General features: G+C 43.3%; 1 protein-coding gene across 5 annotated transcripts in view; it reads left to right on the top strand.

Moving 5' to 3' along the window:
* Positions 1-27,834, top strand: part of OSBPL10 (oxysterol binding protein like 10) — a 234,052-nt gene that overhangs the window by 171,134 nt on the left and 35,084 nt on the right. For all 5 annotated transcript variants that reach the window (XM_016140772.2, XM_016140773.2, XM_016140774.2 and 2 more), the window contains exon 6: positions 8,654-8,808. In XM_016140772.2, the coding sequence (XP_015996258.1) occupies positions 8,654-8,808 (155 nt within the window). The remainder of the gene's footprint in view (positions 1-8,653; positions 8,809-27,834) is intronic.

Genomic DNA, 27,834 nt, shown 5'->3' with positions numbered 1-27,834 from the left:
TTTTTAGTTATTTATCAAGAAGCTAGGGATAGGGTTTAATCGATAAGCAGATATAAAGATATTAGTGAAGATTAAGTTCAATGATAAAGGTGAAACTAGCTTGAGATTGGTCATGTCTTATATAATTATCAAGTAGTAGAATTAAGAGACTTAACAGATGACTCATTGAGCTTTGTTGCCCAGGGTTCACTTAATTAAGGAGGGAACAAGGCAATATAGATGATGAAAACTAAAGCTAGGTTATGATGAGAGTCTGTATTTCATGCTTTCCTCAATTTTCTTTTCTCCCTCTGTTTTACTAAGATTACAAGGGATATTGGTTTTCCAGAGTAGGCTGTGTATGGGGTGGGTTGGGTGTCTCTCCTACATAATGACAGCATAATGGTCAAAATCAGTAAATTCACATGAGTACAGTCCTGTTCCCAAATCTACAAACCCTACTGAATTTTGCCGATTACTCCATTAATGTCCATAATGAAAGAGAAAAAAATTCAGGTGCAGGATCCAGTCCTGGAGCAGATGTGTGTGTATTTAGGCGTAGAGTGAAGGACCCACACCTGTTCTTCTATCTTTCCTCTTCCTTTTCAACTCGAAATATGAAACGCTGGTGCTGAAGCCCCTGTGAGACTCCTTGACATGCTGTGGAGGGAGCGTGAGTGACCCCACTGGGGCTTGGGCACAAAATCAGAGTTAGACTGGAGGCTTTTCAAGGCTTCTATGATCTTTTACATACTATATCATAGCTTCTCACCTCTGCATCCTAAAGGGCCCAGTTCAAGATTCTTTCGCTGGTTAACTGTAAGCTGGAACCATTTTCTTCATCCTAAAATGAATTGCATACCTCTTTCTTCAGGGCTGGTTTCTAGCAAATTTCTACTTCCCCTCTCTTGATTTTCATTAGGTCTCTGGCGTTTGCAGGGACAGAGCTCAAGGTGGAATTTCAGATGTGGTGACAGGTCGAAATGGGAACTCTCTGAGAGAAGAGAGCAAGCAGCGTCCCTGAGGTCACCCACGTGTGGCCTTACCTCCTGCATCCCTTCCATGCCCTGTTTGTCCATCCTCCTTCCTTTTAGCCATTTTTATCGAGGAACTTGACTGAAGGTTGAAGAATAGAGGGAGCACAGTGGGTACTTTGTTGCCTTCTTAACCCTTTTAGAACTTCTATCCACATGACACAGCCCCTCAAGTTTTAAAACATTCTGCATGGGTCTTTTAAATCTACCACACACTGGGAGAAAAAATTGAATTCCCACACCCAAATCGTCATCGTTGCCTGCAGTTAAAACTGAATTCCGGAATCTCAAGCTAGTGGAATAAGAGAATGTGGTAACCCCAGGAGTGTTGCCACAAAATACACTTGTTTCGAACCTCGGGGCTCCCGAGATTGAGAGTAGCTATAGCAGCCTGACTCCCACTGATAAAACCATACTGGTTACATCTAAGGCTGGCCAGGCTGGGCTGATGGAAATCACAATCTCATTAAAGCGAAGCTCTGCCAGGGTTTCCTGTAGGTGTGCAGTGGGCAGGGAGGCAGAGATGCCCTCCCGCACACCGAATATCCAGACACTGTTCTTGCTTCAAGTCTCTTTGACTTCTGACCCCTGCAATGTTTTTTCTTAAATTCTGCTCCTTTTCTTAATCAAAAATTAATTTGTGGTCTTGTAGCTTTTCATCTCCTGTAGCATTTCACTGTATCTTCTAGGAAATGCATTGTCTTAGGCGCCTTTGTCCGCAGGTATTGCCCTCTTTCTAATGCTCATTTCATTTCAAACACGCCGAGCAACTGGACTGAAATCTAAAAATACTTTCGTATTCATCTATTTTTCTATCTCCACCCCACCCGTGCATTTCGAGGTCCCAGCCCTGTCTCCGATGTTTATCTCTAAGGTATTGTATAGTGGGCTGAAATGCTTCATTGAACTTCTTTTGGTGGAGAGTTTTGTAATTAAAATTAATAAAGTAAGTTGGCTTTTTTGGTGAAGGCTTATGCAGCTCTGTTCTGTTCCTTGTGACTGCTAAATCTACTTCAGCAGCTTGGTGGAGGCAAATGCTTGATGACGGCGGGGGGTAGGCGGGCGCCTGTTTTCCCCAGCCCAGATGCAAGCCTCAGATTCCATGTGGTAAGGCAGGCAGGACTACATCAGAACAGGAAAGGGCTGGGTCACTTGGGAGTCTGGGCTTTAAGTGGGAGAGAAACGACCCTGGAAGTGGTTTAGGGTGCAGAGTCTGTTGTCTGTGCTTCTGGTTAGTTCCTTGCGTGCAGGCCATGATCTGGGGAACATGGTTCAAAGTCAGAGCAAACACCTGTAACCGGGCAAGCATATTCTAGTGCCAGGTGGGGGCTGGGTGCTAACAGAACAATCGGTGCAAGCCATGTCGGGCAAGAGCACTGGGGTCAGTGCTGCTGGAGCAAGTGACGGGAGAGCCTTGGGGAATCATCACCGTGGGTGACACATGTGCCGTGGGACATAATCAGGATAGGAGGTCGAGAGATGGGTAATTGAAGGGAGGAGAACCAGAGCAGAATTTAATGTGCTTTTCGTAACTCGTCCTTGCGATAACTTTCTCCTTCTCTGGTAAGATTTGTGGGATTGTCAACTAATAAGCTGGTTGCATTGGTCCTCCGCCCGTTTGGGGGTTTGGCTAAGTAGGTGAGACTGTCCTGAGGACTCTCCTTGGCTCTTCTGCCTCCTCCTTTTGCTGTGCTTCGCTTTTTTTCCAGAGACATCTCCAGACTCCCAGTGTTCACCTTTCTCCCCCCACTCAGAGACTCCCTTGGCTTCCTCAGTCTCTTGTACCCTTTTCCCTGACACCCACTGTTTTGGGTGAACATGTGCCCCACTTAAGGCACCTTCCCTTATTTTCTGATTAAAAGCCAAGATAGAAATGTGATAGTTCCTTCAGTGTATTGCATGTTGGGAGAAGAAAAAAAAACAAAAAACTAGTGTAGAATACTTCAGATGGGTGGATTTTCTTTCTTCCTTTTTTTTTTTTCTGTCTAAACAGAGTTTTGGAGCGCTGTGTTGGATACTGACATCTCAACTTTCCTTCATAAATATGCCTTATGTTTTTTTCTAGTGTGTCAATCTTACTCCATTTTGGAAAGCCCTCTTAGGTTTACTGAATCTGGGAGGTATGAGGTCACCGTGTTACCAGAAGAGCGAAGGACCCTGCTAGCTGCCATCACCTGTCACCGAGCAAGGTTTACACTGAGGCCAAGGACTGGGTGACACCGTCCACAGTCAAACCTTTAAGCCTACAGTTACATCTTCGGTAGCTCTTTCTTTCTAGTTCTGGTTGGTTCAGGGAACCAAAACATTTATAGCTGCTTCCCTCTTCCCTGTGTTCTCATACCTGCTAAAGTATGGTGCGTGCAGCTACGGGTGTGTGTAAAAGCCTGTTTAAAGGTCCAGATTTGCTGTTTGGTGGCCTCCCGACCCTTTACCTTCCTGTTCTCTTCCATTGTGTCGTCTTTGATGAGCTCGCTGCTCATGAGCATGACAGTGGACCAGAGAGTGAAAGGTGATTGATGTCTGGCTACTTGATTTTACTGTCAGTCAACAGCCACATGTTTTGTTTTGATCCCAATGTCCTTTTCATTCATACCTCCCTGGCATGTTTTTTGACCACCTTTCTACTTTAGACCTTTCTGAATCACATTCTGTAAGTGAGGCATATTTTCTCAACTGTCAAACACCATCAGTAGTAAAACACACTGTTATCCTTTGTGCCACTGGAAAGAAAAGGCTGCCAATTAAATTGTGCCACACCGCTGACTGTAAGATAAACTCCAGCTTTAGGGATGTTAAAATGTGAAAATTAGATATGTCTTAGAATTACTGAAATATGGTTTAGACTTCCGTTTTGTTTTATGACACGATCTTGAGACTCTCTTTCAGTAGAGTAACATAGTCCATTTATTTTTTCTTTAAACCGGTGTTTGTTTGTTTTTTTTAACTAGTCTTTTTTATGCTTTTTGTTTTTATGTTTCCGTGATGCTTTTTTTGTTTTCTGTTTTGCTACACAAGTTGTATTTCCTTTACTCTTCTATAGTGTTTTGGGGGGAAAAATGTAAATTCTAATAGTGGTTCCATCACATTTTTCACAAGCATTCTTTCACCTGTATTTTGTAATTGTCAAAGTCAAGATTGACAAACCACATTTTTGACTCTCTCCTTTAGTGATGAAGATTCAGCATATTTTAATTTCTTTCGTTTTTCTGATTTTTGGTAATATAGTGTGGGGGCTATTGTTATTAATATTTTAATATTAATACTTAATAATGTGTGATAATGATGAAATCTCTTTAAAATAATTTTTAACTTAATATTCAACTATGTAGCCATGTTTAGAAAAATTACTTAAATTTTGTTCCAGGGTGCAGACTAAGTGAGGTGAGAAAAGCACTCACCGTGAGCCTAGGGGTGCCGAAGTAATTAGGATAAAAATGATGCTTTAATGTGATATTTTTAAACCAAAATTAATACCAAAAAATCCAGAATGAAAAAAAATAGCTACATTTTAAATAAAGACAGGATTTGACAGGATGAGGTGAGACCAAGTCCTGTAAGACATTTTTTTTTGGGGGGGGGAGGGGCATTAATTTAAAATTTTAAAATATCGTGTGAAAATATCATTTATTTTGATTTTTGAGTGTCTTGGTGCCTCTTTAAATTTTACACCTGACGCAAATGCCTTTTTTTTCCCCCAAACCTCCGCCTAGTCTCAGCCTTGCTCAGCTCTGTGTTTAACCGGGTTCATGGCTCACCACTAGTCCTTTCATACGTGACTTCTCCGGTCTTGAGCTCTTAGACCTTCTTTTATTTGTGTATTGCTATATGTCTTCGAGTAGTTTTTTTCTCCCAGAAGGTTTTCCTAGTCTCTGCAGTGCTGCTGAGAAGGCACACGGCGTAGAGTCTGAGTGTGGGCTCTGGGGCCAGGCTGACTGGGTTTTACTTTCGATCCTGCCACTCAGTAGGTCTGTGTGCCTCTGTTTATCTGTCGAGTGGGCATAATCGTAACACCTGCCTCATGGTTCGTGATTAGGATTAGATGAGTAAATTGTGTACAGTATGCTTGGCGCCTAGTAAGAGCTCAATAAATGTTGACTCTTTTTCAAGCAGAGGAAAGATAATTTGGCTGAGAAAGAGCATTATCCCGCAGCCCCTCACCCCTCCTTCCACAATATGCAGACTTTTATTTGCATTTCTCTCTTCTTCTATTCACCTTCTAGCATTTAGTGTTCTAGCAAAATTCAAAACCAATTTGATTTTTTTTTTTCTTTAGGGCAAATCTAATTTTTCTGCCTCAGTGATTGGAAAATTTTTCTCTTGATTTTTGTTACTCCAGAATGTTGCCTAGGCATTCACTGTACAAGTCTGTCTGCCTGCTTGCGTATATGTTGGAAATTTCAGTCATAAAAAGCCTAAGAGAGTCTTGCTGAGCTGTGCGTAGATGTGAGTCTTTTCCATTGATTTTGCTGGAATGTGGTAGACTTTTCTGCAGCCCCCACAGCTGTCCATTCAGCGCAGGCTGAGTCTCTTTACTTCTAAGTCATTGCTTGTTGTTTCTTTTCCATGATCTGATCTCCGTCCTTTAGCATCTTTAGGATTTCTGTTGCACATTATCTCTATTGTATTCTGTCTCGTTTTTGTCCGTGTGCCTCTTGCAGCTGCACACTGGTAGAATTTCCTTATGCTGACATGCTCCTTATTTGACTTTTATACAGTGTTATTTCTACTTTTTCCTGATTTCAGTGTTCCTTTTAATTCTAATGCTGATTTAATTTCCTCATAATAATTCCATAATGCATCAATCTCCTTTTTCACCTCAGCCTGTTTTCTTCTTCTAGCTTTCTGTTCTTATTTCATAGAGGCTGCTTTATCCCGTATTGTGCTGTGGATACACCTTTCCTGATGTTTCTCTGACGCTTTACATGAGAAATTTCAGAGACATATTCTTCTAAGCCTTCTAAAGATAACTTTGCTCCATATAATCCTTTTCGTTCACTCTCTTTTGAAATTTTCATCCTTCATCCTCAAAGAAGACATGTCTATCCATATTTCCAGACCAGTGCTTATTTATTAGAGCAACTGGATTGGTCTGAGATGGACTTCTCTTCGGTCCTCACTCAATTGGTTCTTTGATACTCTGAATCTATAAAATATATAGAAAACTACATTCCCCATGATGCATTGCTACTTTCAGTCATCCTGTCCTGGTCTTTGTCTATCACAGGATGCAGTGTATCACTGCCTGGCCAGACTCTACTTCCTGCCCCCTTGGTTTCTGGGTTATCATCTCTGAGTGATGGAATGGAGGGAAGAGAGGGACAGAATTGAAATCTGGGAATAATGGAGGGAACATTGTCCTGATTGGCAAGGCAAGCAAATCTCATTTTTCCCCTAGTGCTTTTTAAGCTCTCCTAATTAATTTAGAGGATAGTTACTACTTGTATAACAAAACAAAAAAGCCGTACCCCTATCTATATGAGACAGCTGCCAGTATTTAAGATCTGAATCCAACTTCAGGTCTCCAAGCAAGAGTTGGTCAGCAGGATGGGTAAGAAGTGTCGTTCCACCTTTCTTAAGGCAGATTCTGGTGTCTTGAACCCTGGATTGGCTTTCTTAGTCCAGCCCCACCTGCCTTATTATTTGTAGGGATTCCTCCCAAGTCCGATCTTAGTTCATCCTGCAGCTTTTCATCTTTTTTAAATGACACCAAGGACTGATATATGGATGTCTTTTTGCTATTAAAACTAATCATGGTAAAATACACATATCAAAAACTTTATCATCAAACATTTTAAAGTACACAGCTCAGTAGTGTTAAGTACATTCACATTGTGTTACCAGTTTCCAGCACTTCTTTCATCTTGCAAAACTGAAACTACCCATCAAACAGTGACTGCCCATCTCACCACCCCCACCCTGGTCCCAGCTGCTTGTAACCACTATACTACTTTCTTTTTTCATTTTTTACTTTTTAACTTTTAGGAGGTTATGAAATGTGTTTTTCTTGAAATTTACTGTCTCTGACAATCTGAAGTTATTCATTCACTCTGCCTATATTTATCGATCACACACCCTTTGCTAGACCATGTTCTAGGTCCTAGTGACACAGCCATGAGCAGGGCAATATTGTCCCTGCCTTCAAGAATCTGACATTTTAGGGAGGAGAGAAAGACAGTAGACAAATGAGCAGGGTGAGTCCAGATAGTTCTAAGTGCTATGAAGACATTAAACTGATTGACATGACGAGGAGTGCCTTTGGGATGCTCCTTTGGCCAGGGAGATATCAGGAGCCTCCTGTGACCAAGTGACCTTTAGCCGACTCCTGGATTTACATAGGAGACCTCTCCCCCATATAGAGAACTGGAGGGATGGCACTCTGAGCAAGAGAAACAGCAGGCGCAAAGGCTCTTGACTGTAATGAACTTGGCTCACTTGAAGAATGGAAAAAATGTCAGCATGGTGAGCAATGAAGAGAGAATGAAATGAGGCCGGGCAGTCTCGCAAGCCAGGCTGTTTAGATTATGTTTCCGTTCCAAAGAGAAGTCACTTGAGGCTTTTAGGAGCAGAGCTATATGATCTAATACTTCGCATTAAAAAAGAAAGATTTCTGCATGCAAATATGCTTGGGTTGGATAATATTGCACACACTGACACACATGCATAAGCACATGGACAGCCTTTTCATCTGCCTCTGTTGTTTTATTTCCATCGATGAGATGCCCTGTGGGTGTTAAAAGTTTGGGACACTTGTAGATTTTTCTCTGAGTAACTCTAGTGAAAAAACTGATAGATGCGATTACTTTATGGATGGAACATCGGAGATGCTGGGAGGCCGAGTTCTAGTTCACGCGAGGCAGTCTCCATGTCATCCTACCTTTTCTTAATCACTTATCCCTACTTTTCAGCTGAGTTTTGGACCTATTCTAATTCCGATGGCAGAAATGCTGTTAAAGGAGTAAAGAAATCCACCCTATTACTCCTGTCCCCAATAGTAAGCAAATACAAATATTTGATGATAATCCATCACTCTTTAAACAACAATATTAGAGTTAGTCTTTTTTTCCCCAAAGGTTGGGGAAGGATTAGAAAAATGCTTTTGGTTTACCAGATTGGTGTTGATACAAATGACCACATCTGTTCTTTAGTGATAGGGCTTCCTGACTTTGGCCAACAGCAGAGGTGACTTCACATGGTCACACTGCAGCCATCTTTTCTGAACTGTGGTCATCATGTCAAGTGGTATCAGACCACATTTTGAGCAGACCATTTTTGATAAAATTTGACTTTTGTTTTTACTGTAAATGTTTAAAAAACATTTTTTTAAAAGTTAAAAAATAAGGAAAACACCTTTAAGAAAATTTGTCTTTGGTAAAATGTGAATTGTATGTCCAAGGATGGGGAGAGAAACACCCTGTGGTGATTCTGAGACTGCCGCTATACAGAAACTACTTTATAAATAGATGATCTGATGCTACACTTGATACGTCATTCAAAACAAGCCCCACTTAAATCTGCCGTGGTCCACTCCAAACTGGGCCCATTTCAAGACAGTCTCCTTAAATAGTGAGGTGCAGATATTTTCTGAGCTATAAATGTTTCATTTGGAAAATACTTGGCATCAACCTAAGTCTTTATTTCAGAAAACATCCTGGGATGGCACGGGCCCAAGTCACACTCCACAGAGCAGCTGAAAAATGGGACATTTGGCTCTTTGCCATCAGCCAGTGCCAACATAACCTGGGCCATTTTACCAAACTCCGCTGAAGATGAGCAAACCTTACAGCCAGAGCCAGAGGTAAGCTAGCGGTCCTCTCGTAGCACTTTCATGGCTTGTGTTATTGCTTGTTCAGTAATATAGTAATTATATTTGTAACTTGCTCATCTCTTTGTTTTAAGAGGAGACAAATTATAGAATGGAAAAATTGCCTGGAGAGGCAAAATCAGCCCCGTGCACGCCTGGCATGTCTGTTCTTGTGGCTGGCAGCTGCTGTGGGTGAATTGTGATTTTACCAATGAGGAATCTCCTGTTTTCATGGAAATTGGAGTCGTTTTAACTTCAAGTGGGAGAAATTCTAACATACCCATTAAAACGATGCCTATTGACGTGATGGGAGCAGTTACAATATATTATGTCACTCCCCTGAATAACGGCTTCTTCGTGTGGTTCGTGCTCACATAAGCTCCTGCCTCACATGCTCGACCCCTGCATGCTACAGACCCGGGCCAGGGTCCGTGGGGCAGTGGCTGAGACTCCTTCTCGGCGTTGTACTGCAGTCTAGGTCCATGACACAGGGGACACCTGCCACGCCTGCTTAGGGAGGAGCAACCCCTGCAGAGGTCAGCGACCAGCCAGGCTCTGCCCGGCTTCCTGGACTGGGTCATCTGCGCACGAGACTCTCCTGACTGACGGTGCCGCCCGGTAGCAGCTGGAAGGAAGCCAGTGCGGCACTTCGTTTTGTCACTTTCACTTTGCATCAGGAGCGAAGTTTTGTTTCTTAATTTTTCTTTCGATTCTCATGTCCCATTGACCTGACCTCTTGAACCGGGCCGATGCCTACTTTCACTGTCTGTTAGATGTTATTCTTAATTTTATTGAAATCACCTTAGCTAGAAAGTTGTAGAAACTCACAAAATCTGTTCTGTAGGGTTGAAATTCCCAAGGCAGCTTCTTCAATCAAATGGTCTTGGTTGCCAGCTGAAGGATTTCTCCTAGCTGCTTCACATGATTATGTACTCTGACAGGGACTTGGCAACTCTTAAAGAGGCAGGATCAGCCTACCTACAAATATTCCTCACTATCGATATGGTACTCTTGCAGGGTAAGAAATGAATAGGGTACGTGAGATTTTGAAACTCATTTGCTTCTACCTCTACAGTGAGTTTCTGGTTGAAAGAAACCACTTGCAGCTGGTGGTGTGGGTGAACTTGAACTTAAGTTGGCAGCTGTCGTAAGTGGTAGGAGCCCTGTTGTCGAAATGCCCTTCTGAGATTTTGGGGTGGGGTGGGATTTGAGGCTGGGGTGTTTAGTTGCTAAAGAGTTGAAAAATACAATCCCCTTCATTTCCTTGGAAAAGAACCTTTGTGGGTTCACACCATCATAAATATAAAGTCTTGCTCTAGAGAGAAATGAAAAGAGTAGAGAAGTTATTAGATTTTGGTGATGCTTTTTTAGAGTCTTACTCTCAGCTGCATTCTTAGGCAAAACCTAACAGGGGCTATAACCTGATCAGCTTACTTATTAGGGCTGGTGGTCTTCCTTTTTCTGTGAATCCTCCTTAGTGTTGATTCTGCCTTTCCTTGGTAGGTGCTTCCTCTAAGCCTGAAATCTGAGAGGCCGGATCTGTTCTTTTTACAAAGAATCATTGCCCATTTTGCTTTTCCAGTCAGTAACATTGGCAGAAGACAGTATGTGATTTTTCCATAAGAAATAACTAACTCCCAACCTGGACTTAAAAATAAAAATACCCCGAAGGAAAACTAGGGAGAGCTTTTTTTCCCCTTAAGTGAGGAACAGTCCTCAGTTTCTCATTGTCATTTTTGCCCTTCCTGCTTTTGTGAAAGCAACTTTAGAAATTGTTTGTAAGAGACTTACTGGGGTGTGATAGGGGTGTGATGGTGTTTTGATGGTTTTCTGAGGAGGGAAAATTGGTTCTTGTGCAGACTCACCTCATTTTTTTCCAGTACAACTCTGGGAGATGATTCTCGAAACCCAAACAGCTACTGTTGATTGGACCTTATTTTTATTTTAGGCCATTGTTCTCTGTCACATTTTTTTTTTTTTTAAGAGTTAAAGAACCTAGCAGTATCCACCCAATAGTTTTCCTGTCAGATAAAAGAAAATGTTTCCATTGCCTCCTTTTTGTACAACTTGGAGAAATAACCCAAGAAGGAAGGAGGTGAAATTCCTAAAGGCTGAAACTTTCTTGTGAGAAGGTTCCTTAGCCCTTTCAATATAGAGAATATCATTACTATATGAGTGATCATTGGAAAACTAAGAATTATAGTTATTGTTGTAATTTAGCTAAACTTTTTCTTTTGGATTATTGTTTTGATCGTGTTAGGTCTTTAGGATTAATAGACATAAAAGGTACTTATCTCTATAACATCCCCAAGCAGTGAACTCAGTATGGTTCTCATCAGACACAAACTGGGTGCCCTGGTCTGACACTGTCTACCTGGAGGTAGGGTCATATCCCACTGGTTAAGGGCTCAGTCCTACAAAATGCCGTCCCCAACACACAGCAGATGTCATTTGCAAGCTCAGGTTGTCACCTGTGCTTGTGATCAACTAAGCATAGATTGGAGGTTCCCATGTCCTTCTCTTCAGATTTGATTGATTTGCTAGATTAGCTCAGAGAACTCAGAGGAACATTTGCCAGTTTATTAGAACAGGATAAAATTCAGGAAAAGACAGAAGATATGCACAGGGCAAGGTATGGGAGAAGGGTCTGGAGCTTCCATGCTGTCTCCAGATGAGCCACTGTCCCCACCCCTCCCCCTGTTTACCAGCCCAGAAGCTCTCTGAACCCTGTTCTTTTGGGTTTTTATGGAGGCCTCACTATATGAGAACAGTTGATTAAATCATTGGCTATCAGTCTTCGGCCCCTCTCCCCTCCCGGGAGGTCGAGGATGGGAGAGGAGACTGAAAGTTCCAATGCTCTAATCTGGCTCCATTGGCATCCATTCTCCATCCTCGGGTTACCTAGGGGCTTTCTGAAAGTTACCTTAATAACAACGAAAGACATCTTTATCTCTCTTATCTTTTAGGAACTTCTTGGGTTTTAGGCGCTCTCTGCCAGGAATGGAGACAAAGACCAGATATATTTCTTACTCTAAATCACAATGTCCCACTCTCCTCTTTCGGTTCTGGCTTACCATGACATAACTTACAGATGTCTGGGAAATTAATGCATTTTCAGGATTAGTCTGTTTAATTCTCATCAGAATAAAACTCGAAGATAGCCAACTTGTGTATTTAATATACAAGTTCAAAGAGTGATCAAATGCAGAGATCTTAAATTTTTATTCTGGGGCTAGAACTAACTGCGAAAACAAAATGTTATTCCATAATGAAATGAATTAGGATCTTGATTTTACCCATTTGTAGGACAATTTTTTTGACTCTTACCACCATTTAAGTTTAGACAGAGAAAGGTTTTTGTTGTGTTTTCTTCATTGAAGAATGCCTTGTTTTAGGACAGGATAAACGGTGATCGGGGACTTACTTGGGACCGACTCTTCTAATATTGGGGTCTTCGTTCCACAGTGGAAACCTAACAACTCTTTGTCCCAGACTTTCTTACTGCTAAGTTTTTAAATGCGTGACAGCTTTATAAATGCATTTGTGTGAGATTCGGACGCCTGAGATGGAGACTAGGTTCCTTCTGCCGGCGCTGCTGGCAGCAAGGTCAGGGAGATGCGAGTGTTCAGAGGCAGTCACAGGGGCCAGACTCATTGCTCCGGGGCCTTAGCCCCACATGCGTTGGTGTGATGAGCTGTTGTGGTGGCAGCAGCTTCCCGACGACGTTTGGATCATGGTGCCTATGGTGGTGTGTCCTTGAACTAAAAAGTCTAAGGGGGACCTCTGCTCCTCTAAGTCTTTCAATGATTCTGTAAGCACCTAATTCCCACACCGAATCCCTTTCTGATCGAAATACATGGGGTGGTTTCTGTTCCCTGCACTGGGCCATGACTGGTTGGGCTGTTGGAGGGGTGAGCAGGGGTGGGGTGAGGATTGGGGGCACATGGAGACAGCCCTGAATAATAGAGCTCACATCTAGCCATGTAAACCCACCTTTCTGGCAGATGTGACTGAGGGACAAAACTTCAATTTTTCTTAAATGTCAAGTTTATTAATTTATAAATAAATTCATCACTATACTTGTATCCCTTTTAACAAATCAAAATCGAGAACGGCTGGCTCCATCCCTCACCAGAATTCCCTTGCATTCCTTTATAGTTAACTTTGCGGTCGCGCGTCTGTTTTCTGTCTGTACAGTTTTGGCTTTTCTAGAATGTCGTAGATGGGCTCGTACAGTATGTCGCCTTTTGGATTTGGCTTCTTTTGTTTAGCATAATGCATTGGAGGCTGATCCCCGTCTTTACGTTGTTCATCAGTAGCTCCTGACTTCTTATTGTTGCATAATATCCAGGGGATCCAGAGTTTGTTTGAAGAACATTTGGGAAACTTTAAAAACTGCCTCGAATCCCCCTTGGAGAAAAGAGAAAAAGAGGAGCATTTAAAAATAATGTTGTGCTAATCATTCGAGGCAAATTTATAGTACCAGACACCTCCCTTTGGCCTGGAAGGATAAAATGGTTAATCGGTACTATTAATCCCTCCGCTGGAAACCGTGAACAGAGCATCTCTAAGCCTGGGCCTTGAGAGCTTGCTGTCAGCTCCTATCAGCCCCTGGGCTGATTGTTTCATTAGAAGCTTTGCCTGGTTAATTGTCTGAATTGCAGTGGCAATAATGCTATCAAGAGACCACATGCAACTGCACCCCTAAAAGCTAGCAGGTTTAGAAAGACTTCTCATGATGTCCCTAAATACTGAGCACTAGATCGGCATGTAAATTAGCCAAGTGGGATTTGGTTGGAAAATTGCAGAATTGAATTTCCAAGTAAGCATGTCAAACTACCTCCACCTTACCCAAAGTAGGAGCTTTGCTTTATGAATAAAGGAAGGAGATAGACATAAAGGATTTCACTGAATTTTGCCTCAGGAAGAATTTTCATGTCCTCGATTGAATTGTCATTTTAACACTGAACTTTTGAACCACTTCACAACACATAGAGCTGTCATTTTGAAGTCCTCAGACATTCAGGTTGAAGCCTGGCCAGATAATCCCGTCCACCCAGTTTTATCATTCGCTTATTCTTCAACTCCACGATACATACATGTATAGGTAAGTGTCGATCGAGGGTATCAGGCATGGGATGGTGACAGATTTTTGAAAATAAGGTAATGTGCTATTTTGATCTTTCGGATAATTCTTTTAACACAAATTTTCAATCTTGAAAGTTTGTTCAAAATATGTGACACATTTATTGTCAGCTGTTTGACGAAGGAGTAAGATAGCTATCAGTGACATACAATTGTTGAAAATGTATTGAATTCTGTGATAACCCCACAAAGTTTAATTCCAAATGGTTGCTATGTAGGAAATGTCATTTAAAACATTCAGAATTTGTTACAGGTAGGTTTGTGTTTGGTGTGATTACCCTTCCCACCCACCCCCTTCCCTGTCAACAGGTGGTCTGATTGCATCTCCTCCCCAGATCCTGGAGAACACACTTTTTAAAACTCTGAATTGCAGCCTTCGAATCACTAAATCTTAGGACTAGAATAGTCTTTAGGGGTCAAATGGCCATTCCCCAAACTGGAGTGGGTGACTAATGTGCCAAGAGTCACAAAACTGGTCTGTGGTAGAGACAAGATTGATATGCGGACTTCTTGCTCTCAAGACGGTGCCCTTTATTATATATTATACCATCTTCTATTACACAGTAAGAATTCTGCCAGGTAGTGCTTCCAGGTTTGGTAGAGCATCTAATGAAGGCCTTCAAGAAAATACAGGCTTCTGGAAAACAGTATAGAAGTTCCTCAAAAAATTAAAAATAGAACTACCATATAATAAAACACAAAAACTCCCCGTTTGTGCATTTATCCAAAAGACTTGAACTCAAGATGGCAAAGAGACATTTGCACGCCTATGTTTGTTGCAGCATTATTCATAATTGCCAAGAGGTGGAAACAGTCTTAACTGGTCATCAGTGGATGAATGACTGAAGAAAATGTGGGATACACATACAGTGGATTATTATTCAGCCTCTAGAAAGAAGGAAATGCTGTCATATGCGGCAATGTGGACGAACCATGAGAACTTTATGCTATAGTGAAATAACCCAGTCACAGAAGGACAAATACTGCATGGTTCCACTTACATGAGGTACATAAAGTAGTTGAACTCATAGAAACAACTCATGTGTTGCAGCCCTAACCCCCAATGCGGCTGTATCTGGGAGGTAGGGTCTTTAGGAGGCAATTAAGGTTAAATGAGGTCATAAGGGCAGGGCTCTAACCTGTTAGGATTATAGTCTTATACGGGAGAGAATGAGATCCCTCATTTTGTCTCTGCCCTGTGAGGACTCCGAGAAAGGTAGCCGTCTGCAAACCAGCAAGAGGGCCCTCACCAGAACCCAACCATGATGGCACCCCGATCTTAGACTTCCACCCTCTAGAACTATAAGGAAATAAATTCCTGTTGTTTAAACCACCTAGTCTGTGGTATTTTGTTATGGTAGCTGGAGCTGACTAAGACACTGAGCTTATTAACACCATGCATGTTTCTCAGTAGTTATACAGCAGGTTCTCAGATAACGACATCTTGTTTAACTTTTTTTTGTTGTTGTAATGTCGACAAGATGCTTAGGAATTTAATTCTTGCTTATATCAATTAGCTTATGGTAAAACTGGTTTTGTTACGTCATTTCTGTTAAAGTCGCACAACCTTTTGACATTGAGAGAGGACTTACTGTAATTCTGTTTTATATCTTGAGATTAGAAGCAGGAGAAAAGGTTTTTAGATAAGTGATGTTCCAGGTTAGTAAGCCAAGACTGTGTAGGTGCCTTCCATGACTGAGAGCTTCTTTGTCTTACAAAAAAGTATTTTTCTGCCTTCTTTTCTTCTCTTGTTAACAAATCAGCAACAAACATAGCCATCACACACGAACCTAAGCCCTGTGTGCATTTTTCAAGGGCTTCTTGAACTTGGTTTCTGGCGATATTAATGAGCTCTCTGACTAGAAGGCATGACAGTGTAATTTCCCGTGCAGCTTTGGGGATTAATTTAATTTTGTGCTACTTTTTAAAAGACTTGTTCCTCCCTCCATTTCTTTTTCCTTCCTTTTCCTCATGTTCTTTTTGTAGGTGATAGAGAACAGGGTTTTGTTTTCTTGGCTTGGTGTTGCTTTTATAAGAGGGAGGTAGGATATAGGGGAAGGTCCCAAATCATATTTTCTCAGGGGCCAGTAGGGTGTATTGGGGGCTTTTAATGGATTTCAGCAGTGGAATAAGCAAGTCTTTGGGGGTAGCCTAAGGAGGAGTCACAAAGTTGCTCCCCTTCTCTCCCCTCCCCCCAGGCCAGTGTGGCTTTGTGACATAAACGTCCACCAGAGTGTTGGGAAGGTAGCCACCTTGGATTTGCCACTTGCGAGCTGGAGCCCTATGAAAAAAAATCAGCACTGAGTGGTATAACCTCTTCTATTCCGTAGCAGTACCTAAAGGATTAAGAGCTCTGAAACTGGTGAATGAAAAGGGCTTAAAACACTGCAGTGTTGAGTATGGGTTTTCCCTCCTCCTCCTCTTCCTCCTCTTTGCCTTCCCATCATTCCTGTTACCATGAAGGGAGAAAGTCAGATCTGAACCAGAGGTGAAGAGTGGAGGAGATTGTAGCGATGTGGTATGACAATTTTTAGTATTCCGTTGTTTCGGGTATTTATTCTCATCCTATAAATGTGGTGCCAGATTTCACAACTCCCTTCATTTTCTCCCTTGCCTGCCTAGTCCCAAGAAATTATACCAGTATAAATGAGCTTTTCACCATCTGCCTGCTTACATTTTTATTTGCCCACGATGAATAACTATTCTCAAGGTGATTTATATGCTGCCTTGGATGGCGTTCACTTTTCTAAGATGGAAAGTCAACACTCAGAGATTTATGATCTTGGGGAAAGAATGTGATAGAAGAAAAGAGTAAAATCGTCTCTCAAATACAGTACTTTGGGCTTTGCCTGAATTAATCAATGAATTCTTGTATCCCTTTTGCAATTCGAATTGAGTTTTATAGATGGATTATGGGCTGTGAAGTGCAGGGGCTTACTGTGTACTAAATCATAATTGTAAATTTAAAAATTTTTGGTAACGATGATAGGTGTGGGAGACTCGGCAGAATGTAGATTGTGTGTGTATATGAATGAAACAGTGAGAGAACGAGAGAGCTGTAAAGTTGTCTAAGGTTTGGTAGCGATTTTCAGACCCTCTGCACGTAGAACTCAACCACTTTTCCAACACTTGAACAAACTTTACCTGCAACTGTTTGACTGTCCATCCTGTCCCCAGTTACCCCAAGACCATAGTTCTCCTTGCCCCTGCAGATAGATTTAGAGCAACGAGGACCAAGTGAAGTGAGTGGGCTCTGTGAGGTGGCAAGTACAGTGAGGTGTCACGTGACACCCTGCCACCGCCATCTTCTTTTTCCTCCAGTGACAGTGTACTTCCATCCTTCTTCTAAAAACCCCAGCCCCTTTTCTCTGTCCTCAGTCAGCGAAGTGGACACAGGGCTTATGTCGTATGTGGCTCTCCTTGTTGGCTATGATAATCTTAGCAAATCGCCTCATCATGAAGAAGTTTAAGAAGAGTGGTGGGGATGCAGCCACATGGAGGAAAAGGAAGTCATAACTTTTTTGGTTAGGAAATTAAACATAATTGTTTTAGATAATTTGACTCTTGAGTAAAAAGTGTTTCAAACTTCCAGGGGTATTCTGGAGAGAGGGTACATTAAATTATTGCATTTCTAGGATCATAGGAACAAAACTAATGTTCTCTTTCTTGAGCATTTCAGTATAATGTCAGTTTAAGTTGTCCCTCAAGTGAGGGTGGGGATTGGCATGACGTCCGCTAGGAAGGCTAACACAGCAGTTTGAACCTGAGCTCTTTCACTTACTGCCTGTGAGACTGAGCATGTGCATTGTCAGTGGTAATGATCATAGTGATTTCCTGTTGGAAACGTGAGAATTAGATGAGATTGTGTATTTTCCGTGTTCAGCTCAATGCCTGACACACAGTAGGTATTCAACAGCCAAATTATCTAAAAGAGGATCTCTCATTCTTATTATTTTGTATCGTCTACCGATTGCTTCTTCAAGGAATCTGAGTTCTAAAACGACATAAATAGAAGGCTTGCTTTTGTGAGATGGGCACCCCACCGGTTATGAAGCCCTCCTGGTAAGGCTCAGGACTAACCGTGATGCCATCGGTTTCTCTCTTCTGCAGGGCACGAGGGGTCTCCACTCACCTGGTTAAGAACCACTGATCTCATAGAGCAGTATATAAAACGGGCGGGTATAGCGATTGTTTCCATTCCTTTTAACAGCTGCAAGGCAGTCAACGCGACGAATGTATTGTAATTCATGGAATCATATAGCTCGATTTATTTTACCTGGCCCTATGAGAGACATTTAGGTCGTACAGTTTTTCTTTTACAAGTAGTGCTTTACACGTATTTTGCACACTTTGGCAAGTATCTTATAGGGAAACCATCTAGCAGTGGAATTTAAGTGGAATTCAGTTAACAAATGTGGGAATTTAAAATTTTCCTAGGTATTACCATATTACCTCGAGATTGAGCCAGATTTATACTCCCGCAGCAATGCGTGAAGACCGTTATCTTCCTGTACCTTTGTCATTAAGAATGAATATCACGTTCCTATTTTCTTGCCAATTCTTTTAGAGGCAAAGCGGTATCTTGTTTTCATTTCTGTTTTTATAATTATGAATGACGTTAAGAATATGTTTCGCATATTTATTGCTATTTGCATTGCTCTTGTTTTTAATGTCTTGTTCATAACCTTTGCACATTTTTCAATTTGGTTGGACTTTCTAATGTTTCATAAGAATTCTTCTTGTAGTAAGCCAATTGATTCTCTATAATGCAGGGCGAGTATTTTGTCCACTTCTCGGGCGCACTGTTAGAAGTAAGAAGTGACGGGCAACTATGATGGTTACAGTCACCACTATAACATTTTTTTCCCATGGAGGATCCCTTGGCCTAAATAAATTTGAGAGTCGGATTTCTCTTACATCCTTTCATAACTTAGCCTGAGTTTCAAACGAAGCTCCTGAATTGTGCGTGTTGCTGTCTAGGACCACCCCCTGGGGTGAGTCGCTGTGTCGCTCTCGTTGTTTTGACCGTATTGTTGGGAGGTGCACCAGCCATAGGAATAATACAGGAACCGATACGCGCAGTTGTCCTGTCTGGGGAGGCCGTGTGAGCAGGCATCAAGCGGTCCTCTCATTAAGAGCATTGGCTTGGTGCACTGCTTGTTCTTCCTGCCCTCACCTTCTCCCTGGTCTGCCTGCTTGCTCCACAGCAGATGTCAGAATGTGGAGGGACTCGTTCTGTGGTGGTTCTGTTTTGGACTCTCCATCTCCGTCCAGGGTCTGATGTTGCTGGTTTTTAAGGCAGTTTTATACGGGTACTTATCAAGTTAAAAAAAAAATAAAAAAGTTCTATGTTTCCAAAAATGAAGCACCTAATGTCAGAAGCTCTTGTTTTTTGCTTTTTGGTTTTTTTTGTTTGGTTCTAAAGACCTTGGATTGTGGATGACATGATAAAATAAAGTATCCAGTTAAATATTAATTTCAAATTAAGTATTAGGTAGCATGGGTTATTTTTAAACTCGCATGAGAGGTGTGTTTCATGATTGTGCTCTGTGAACGGGATGAGGACTTACTGTTCAGGACTAGGACATTTGTCACAATGTCTACCCGAGTGACAGAAAACCTGGCTTCGAGAGTCGTCATGGGGCTGTGTTACTCTGGAAAAATGGAAATTCTGTGCATCTGAGTGATCTAAACAACAACGGCAACAACAAAACAAGAACTGAATATTTGTAAGAACTGTAAATCCTACGTGAGTGTATTTACACCTTAAAATTCACTTTCTACTTTTTGTGCTAAATATGATACTCTCACAGCCCTCATCATTTATAGTGCTCATCACACAGTCTTCACGTTACATTAGGATGATTACAGCTGTCTCACAAAGTTCCCCCTGAAGTTTTTACAGAATGAAGCATTTGAGAGTGGGCAAAGTGGAATATGATAATGTGACAGTTTTTAAAGTAGAAGACGTAGTAAGCCTCGTTTGGATTTTATGGCAGCGGACTACTATGAAAAAAACATGAATTGCTGTAATTACCCTCTTAGAATCCCAAGTATCAATTCACATTTGAATACGAGTACAGGGAACCCTTCCTTTAATATCCTCTGTCACGGTGGCTAGAAAAATGGACACACATAATGCAAATTAAAAAGCAGAGAAAGTGCCTGCTATAGGAGCCAAAAAGTACTGAGTGGGATTTAGAGATCGTAGAATTTAACAGAGCCTCGTTGGTACTGCCTCATCATAAAATGAAAAGCTGTAGTAGTTTTGTTTTTCGTTTCTTTCTTTCTTTTTTTTCCCCGCCAAGCACTAGAACCTGTTTTCTCCCAGATGCTTTTCCCTTGGTTTGTTAATATTTACAGAAATCAGGGCATCATAAGCATATGCCGGAATGCTTTGTAAGAAAAGTGAAAAGTGTAAAATTTCCTGGTTTGTTTCTAAAATTCCTAGCTCCTGACCTACTGTGGTGTATGTACTAAGTCATTGGATCTTTTGAGAATCAGATGATAATTCAGAAACTCTAGCTCTTGAAATGAAATGGCAGAGAGATTGGCCTGATTTTGATCCTTCAGGGGCTGGGAAGCAACTGCGTATGTATTGGTAGGTGCCTGGTACATAGGAAGTCCTCAGTGAATGTGTGTTCTCTGCGGCCCGGAGAGAACATTATCTGCAGAAGAGTTTTTAATGCACTTTGCCTTTTCCATTATTCATGATGCAATCCCTTTTTGCCTATAAAGAACAGTAAATGCCTCTTGCTTCTAATGACTTGTAAATCAAAACTGTTCTGTGGTTTGCAACGCCACCGGTTATTTCCTTTGTTAGCACACCCTCCCAGAATTTCCATTGGAGAGGATCAAATGGGAATTTCCAAGGGAGAGGCATAAATGATTAATATGGACAGATGAAATTCAAAGTTGGAATTAAACGACTGTCTGGTGCAGCCACTGATGAAAATACAATCACTCTCTTCCAATCAAAGTTTATAGCTTTCTGATTCTGTTTTAGGGCCATCAGGTGAAATTTCTAGAACCTGGTCTAATGTCGAGAAATACAATATCCTCATTCAACTTGTGACTACGCAAGGTTTTGAAAAACCTTGTTGTCCATTTGCCTGTGTTTGGATCCCCCCAGGGTCGAAGGCAATGCCGTGTCCATACCAGGCACTGAGGATTGGGCGCAGAGAATCAGAAGGGGCCAGTAACACATCACCCGCTGGAGCCTTTGCTGAGTGCCAGGCCACTCAAATACCCGCTGCTTTTCTCTGCCATTCTTCACAGCTGCCATGGCCTGGGATCAGTTTCTCAAATACCAGCCTGCATCGGAATGACCTGCAGGGCTTGGTAAAGCATAGGTTCTGCAGAGAGCAGGGGAAGAAATGGGGAGTTGTTCAGTGGGTGTAGTTTGTTTTGCAAGATGAAAAAATTCTAGAAATCCATTGCACAACAATGTGAATATAGTTAACCCGGCTGAACTGTACACTTAAAAATAGTTAAGATGGGAAAAAGAATTAATTGAATTTAAAGCAATACATTTGTTATAACTCATGGGACTATACACTAAAGTCTGTATATTGCGCCATATTTAATATATACTTTGATTAAAAAGTAAAAGCCAGCAGACAAACATACACAGCTCTGGGCTTCTTCTCTCCTGAGTTTCTGATTCTGTAAATCTGGGATGAGGCCCTAGTGTTTGCATTTCTGTTAAGTTCCCAAAGTGAGGCTGCAGGTCTGGGACCACAGGTCGTACGTAGAGGCTTGATTCAGAGCTGCTCTGCATAACCTCATTGCTTCGCATCTTTCTTCCTGACCCTACCTTAGAGTTCAAGCCCATGACTGCACATCGTTTGTGGAAAAAGCAAGGCAGTTTAGCTAACAGTGGAATCGAGTTTAGAGTCCGAAAGAATCACCAACATGGTGCCGTCAACTTCGGCTTCATTGTTTACTTTCTGAACACAGGCATTTGCCATCCGCAGAATCAGAAGAAACCCATCACCTAGCACAAAGCGTGAATCAATAATAATTTAAACCGTGGATATAGAAAGCTAGAATTCTATTCTTGACATTCATCAGTGGTTACAGTGGAAAGCAAATCATAGGTAGAATTCCTTTAAGTTTTTAGGCACGGAATCATTTGGATACCCAAACTATATTGGTCCTTCATCATTTTGTTTCTGAAGTGAAGGTGCCTGTAAAATTATTCTTTTGTACTTCATTAGGAATTTTAGGTCTTCATAATTAGCTCTTTTCATGGAGCTTTATATTACCAAGAAGTTAAGAAAAGATAGGCACGGAGAGCATCTGAGATCTTGATCTGTGGCACGTGTCATCAGTTTGGTCCAAATAAACTTTATTAAAAAATCTCAGAGTAGGCACAGCAGGAACCAGTGAGCGACCCCGGTCACGCTTTCACAGGGTTTTAGAGACAGGAGAGATTGCTCCTGTCTTGGGGTCGCTGGAGCCTCCATCTTGGCACAGGTGCTGTTTTTGCAAAGAAATAACAAATGGTGGAAGATGTAGAAATGAATTGGGAGGACGTTAAAAGTGCAGAGTGATACTGTCCAAAATAGCTTACCGTGGTGAGAAAAATCTTTGTATCGTGACTGGTACGATAGCCACTAGGCTCATGTGGCTCCTGGGTACTTAAAATGTGGCTAGTGCCATTGAAAAACCAAATTTTAAATTCGATTTGGTTTTGACTGATTTAAGTAGCTCTGTGTGGCTAGCGGCTACTGCACTGGGCAGCACATGTCTGCGTATGTGCTGGAGTCAGTGTAGGCTGGAGGAGGCCAGCTGAGGAGCAGGGCAGAAAGTGAGAAAGAAAGCCTTACATGTTGGGCTGTGTGAGTGGATAGTTTTCTCTGGGCAATGGAACAGCATCGGAGACTTTTGAATAGGGAACTGTTTGGAGAAGGACGTTCTCGTGGTGTGATATAAGACAAAGCGTAAGAGGAGGCGTCCGGAGCAGAAAGCTGGTCTGCGGCGTGTTAGGGTCATACAATGCTGGGCCTAAGGCCCAGAGTGTGATAGTGGAGGTGGGGAAAGAAGGGGTGTGGACCAGGTGGAGGCCCAGATGTTGGGGTCCTGTGGCTGGGTCAGCCCACTGCAGGCCTCGAGCCTGGTTGACTAGGGGGATGGCGAGCAAAATACAGAAGTTAGGACACTGGTGGGGCCCTTTTAAGGTGTGTGTGGATCTGAGAGGAGGAGGGGAGGTAAGATTACAATAGCTTTTCTCCAGTTTAATGCTACCTGGCTATTTTGTGTCGCCCATGGTTTACTAAGATAATTCCATTTGTAGACATTGTTGGCCACTTTGGCTTCTGGCTCCGCCTGCTGCCTTCGATACTTCTTCTCCTCCCCCCCGCCCTTATCTGCCTGCCACCCGCTTACTGCTTCCCCGTGAGTATCGGGCCCATCACGACACCACTGTCTGCCCAGCAAGGCCACAGTTTCCAGGAGGATGGAGGCTTGTTCTACGCCATCTGTATTCCTTTACCACGCCTAACCCAGAGCCCGACACGTCTATTTACTGAATGAAGGAAAAGGAGAGAGAGGGAGCATTTCACTGCCACCCCCCAGTACGTGTCAGTCTCCCTCACACTGGCCGTTGCTGCAGAAATCTTCCAGAATGGCCCTCAGTGCCCCCAGCGTCCCTGCCCATACTCACACCACTGGCTAATTAACCCTTCTCTCCCCTGGGGCCTGGGTCGTAGTCGTCAGCCTCTCAGAAATCGTCAGCGGTTTCTCATTTCCATGGGGAACGCCAAGTGTTTATTGCTTCATTTACTCATTCAACTGATATGTCAGTGTCAACGTACTGTTTTCGTCGACAGAGACACAACGGTGAACAAAATACAGTCCTCGTTCTTGTGCAGCTGACATTCTACCGGGGGCGATATGAAAAGTCAGCATGTGATAAACGTGCTTGAGAGTGACCCGTAGAGCAGCGAGCAGGGACAGAGGGAGGTGTGGCGAGCGGTGCCTTTAGATGATGGTCAGGCAGCCGCTCTGGTCAGGTGACAACTGAGTAAAAGTCTGAAGTGAGGGAGCGAGCCACGCACAGATCTGGAAGAAGGAGGAGTGATGGCAGCAGGTTGCAGAGGCCCCGAGGGAGGCGTGTAGGGGCGGGAGGTGGCTGGTCGGGGATGAGTGAACAAGGGGGAGGGAGCGTGGTGGGACGGAAGGTACCGGAAGTGATAGGGCAAGGTCACACGGGGCCTCGTGGGCCACAGGAAGGACTTCGAGATTTAATGTGAATGAAATGGGGAAGGTTTTGAGCATGGGAGTTATGTCATCTGCTTTATGATTTTTTTAAAATTAAGTTTATTAGGGTAACAGTGGTTAATACAATTATATAACTTTCAGGTATACATTGGGATTTAACACCTGTATAGTCTGTCCCGCTTTATGATTTAAGATGCCTTGTGGCTGCCGTGCGGAGACAGACCGTAGAGCGGGGGGCCAGGGAGACCGATTGGGAGGCCGTTGCACTAATCGAGTGATGATGGTGCCTGGCGCCTTTCAGGGTGGCGGAGGTTGTGAGAGGCGATCGGGTCTGGATATAACTGGCAGGGTTTCGGATGGGCGTGCAGTGGCTAGAGCATGAGCAGGAGTCACAGGTGGTGCCAAGGCTTATCCTTAGGGACTGAGATGTCGTTTGCTGAGATGGGGAGGGTCACATTTTGGAGGTGTGAATCGAAAGGTCTGTTTTGGACATACAAAGTGTGATATGCCTATCGGGTAATATGTTAGTTTTCTATTCCTGCTATAGCAAATTATCACAGACTTACTGACGTAAAACAATACCTATGTATTATCTAACAGTTCTGTAGGTCAGATGTTTAGCTTGGGCCTCGCTGGGCTAAAGTCAAGGTGTTGGTAGGGCTGCGTTCTCCTAGGGGAGAATCTGTGTCTTTGCCTCTTCTGGCTTCTGGAGGCTGCCTGCTTTCTTTGGCTTGTGGCTCCTTCCTCCATCTTCAAAGACAACGTTGTATCTTTCTGACCAAACTTCCAGGAAAGAGTCTCTCATTTTAGAGATTCATTTGATTATATTGGATCCATCCGAATAGTTTTCAGGATACTCTCCCCATTTCAAGGCCCTTGACTGAATCACCTCTGTAAAGCCTCTTGTGTCATATAAAGTATCATGTTCCTAGGTCCCAGGGCCTAGGACTTGGACGTCTCTGGGCATCTGTTATTCTGCCTGCCACAGATAGCTCAGGGGAGATGGCGAGTAGGCAGTTGGATGCACAAAGCTGACGGTCAGGAGAGAAGGCTTAACTTGAGATATAAATTTAAACGTCATGAGTATACAAATGGTTTAAAGCCGTGGCATCAGATGGGCTGTCCAAGGGAGTGAGATTAGTCCCAAGGTCAAAGCCACGTAACATCTGGCCTCGGCTAAAATGTCCCTGAGCAACGTGTCACTCCTGTCGGGACGTCCCCTCCTTTCTGCGTCACCCGGGCCATGACCTTCTTCTCTCCTTGTCTGACTTCGTAGCACGTGCCCTTTTATTTTTTATTTTAATTTTTTAATAACAGCTTTCTCGAGATGTAATTCACTTGCCATACAAGTCACCTAAAGTGTACCATTCCGTGGAGTTCGGTGTATTCACAAATACGTGCTGCTGTCACCACAGTTTTAGAACATTTTCGTAAACTCAAAAAAAAAAAAAAACAACCCACGCTTTTTAGCTGGCGCCCCTGTTCCACCCATCCCCCCAGCCCCCGCCGACCACTGATCTACTTCCCGTTCCTGTAGATTTGCCTGTTCCGAATGTCTCATAGAACCATGAAAAGATGGTTTTTTGTGATTGGCCGTCCTTTTAATTTTTAATCAGGATTTTTTTTTTTTGTCTTTGCACATTCAAGTTTTCCCCATTTCTCTTTAGTTTTATCCATTTGTTCCTTAAAATTTTTGGTTGTTGTTGTTGTTGAGCACCTATTAAGAAAAACCAGGCTTTTTTGTTGGGATTCTGGAAATGAATGCCTGAATTAGACAGGATTCCTCTCATCACGGGGTTCTGATCAGGGTACGCTGACAGCCACGTGGCCAGCACTCACCGCTCCTGCGATCCCAGCTGTCACCAGTTGATCTCAGTGTTCTTTCTCCTGGACCCTGAGATGGCTTCTAGGTCCGTGTCCACCCGGGACCCTGACTAGCCCGCCCAGGTAATCAGTGTTTCTCTACCAAAAGAGACTCGACACTCTTGCTCCAGTGAGAAAGCAGCTGTGCAGTTGCATAAATACAGTTTAGTCCGTGCCGGACTGGGCATGTACTGAGCACTTAGGGATTCCTCCTTAGGATGGAGCTGCCCGCACTGCCCAGCGTGGTCGAACTGTCTCAGATGACGAGTTGGGCTGGCAGGAGGGAGGATCCGTGTACCTCTCCTCAAGCAGATTGCCAGCTTGTTGTGGTGCTTTGGCAGCGGTGGGTGTTCACGAGGGCTGGGGTGTGGATAACTCTCTCAGGCCTGCTGCCTGGTTACCATTCGGCCCACCCGAAGGGAGGGCTTTTATGTCTTTAAACCATTGCTTTTCCTCTTACTAGAGGCCAGGAAGGCTAGAATAGGTCTTAAGGAGTTTCTTTCCTAACTTTCCAGGGCCTTCTAGAGAACTTGGGAAGCCGTGGATGGCAGGCCCCCTGGTCCTGTCACTGCAGACCCCTGCTGGTCTTCCAGGGCTGGTTGATAGAGTGCATTTTCCAGTTCGCTGCCCTTGCTGCTTTGTGTTTGTCTTTGTGTGCTTCCCAGATGTGCCTGTGACCTTTGGCTGAGATTATTTTCTGGAAATTTCTATGAATCCCTTCCTGGTGCAACCCCAGATCCTCGAGGTTCAGGCCATAAGCTGTTTGGGGGAATCGGACCTTTGCATCCTCAGAGCCCGCAGTATCCTCATTTCTGGGGACGGCCTGGGAAAGGAGCTTGGGCCTCATCACACAGCTTCCAGGGAGCTGCGGGCGGAGGGGAGGAGAAGGGAACAGTAGGGGGTTGGGGGCATGTTAGCAGTGGCTTCTAGATCAACATGGCCACAAGTACTGCTGTGGAAGCCGCAGGCCTCAGAGGGCAGTGGCCATTCGCTAGCATTTCCTCTGTGGCCGGCGCTGGGCTCGGTGCTTACCGTGCATTGTCTTCTCCAGGCCTCTCATCAGTCCTCCAGGGTGTGGCTAGTGCCATCTCCATGTCACAGAGCAGGAGCCTGGGCCTGACGGGTGGAAAGTACTAGGTTCGGGATTTATATCCGGGGCCATCTCTCTATAGCCAAAGCTCAGAGCTCTCCCTTTACGTTACTGCCTCCCAGAGCTCTGGGGATTGCGTTCTCCGTTTTTGTGGCCTCTTTCTTTTCTTCCTTGTGACTTTCATCCCGTGCTAACAAGCTTCCTCTGAGTTTGGAAATGTTACCTGTGCTGCTTGTGCGACATCGGAACGAGGGCCGAGTTGGCCCGTGCGCGCCAACCTCACACACCTCTGCTGTCAGGAAGGTCTTGCTCAGCCCCGGCCAGGCTATAGATTCAGTGCCGGATGTGGTTTGAAAGTGCTAGTCTTTTGCGAATTGAGATAATGTCACGAAGCACCTGACACGGCGCGTGGTACCTCGGCCCATCGTGTTCGCTCCCTTCCCTTTATTCCTGGCTGCAGGCTGATGCTAAAGGAACTTAAACGTGTGGTCTGTGGCCTCTGGATTCCTGCATGCTGGTGGCCAGGACTCTGATCGGTGTGTGTCAGAAGCCACAACTGCATTTGCTGCTGCTGCTTTAGATTTTCTTTTTCTTTAGATTTGCTTTGCTCTTTCTCAATCCTTTTCTTTTTTGCTTTCATTTAAAAGTGTTTTCCAAGCAGATATGAGGAAATTAGAAAAGGACAGATGCTGGTATTT

The sequence above is a fragment of the Rousettus aegyptiacus genome, unplaced genomic scaffold (genome assembly GCF_014176215.1).
Source record: "Rousettus aegyptiacus isolate mRouAeg1 unplaced genomic scaffold, mRouAeg1.p scaffold_m13_p_4, whole genome shotgun sequence".
In the NCBI taxonomy this organism is placed as follows: domain Eukaryota; kingdom Metazoa; phylum Chordata; class Mammalia; order Chiroptera; family Pteropodidae; genus Rousettus; species Rousettus aegyptiacus.
Note: the sequence above shows the minus strand (reverse complement) of the source record. Positions and strands in the feature narration are given on the sequence as shown.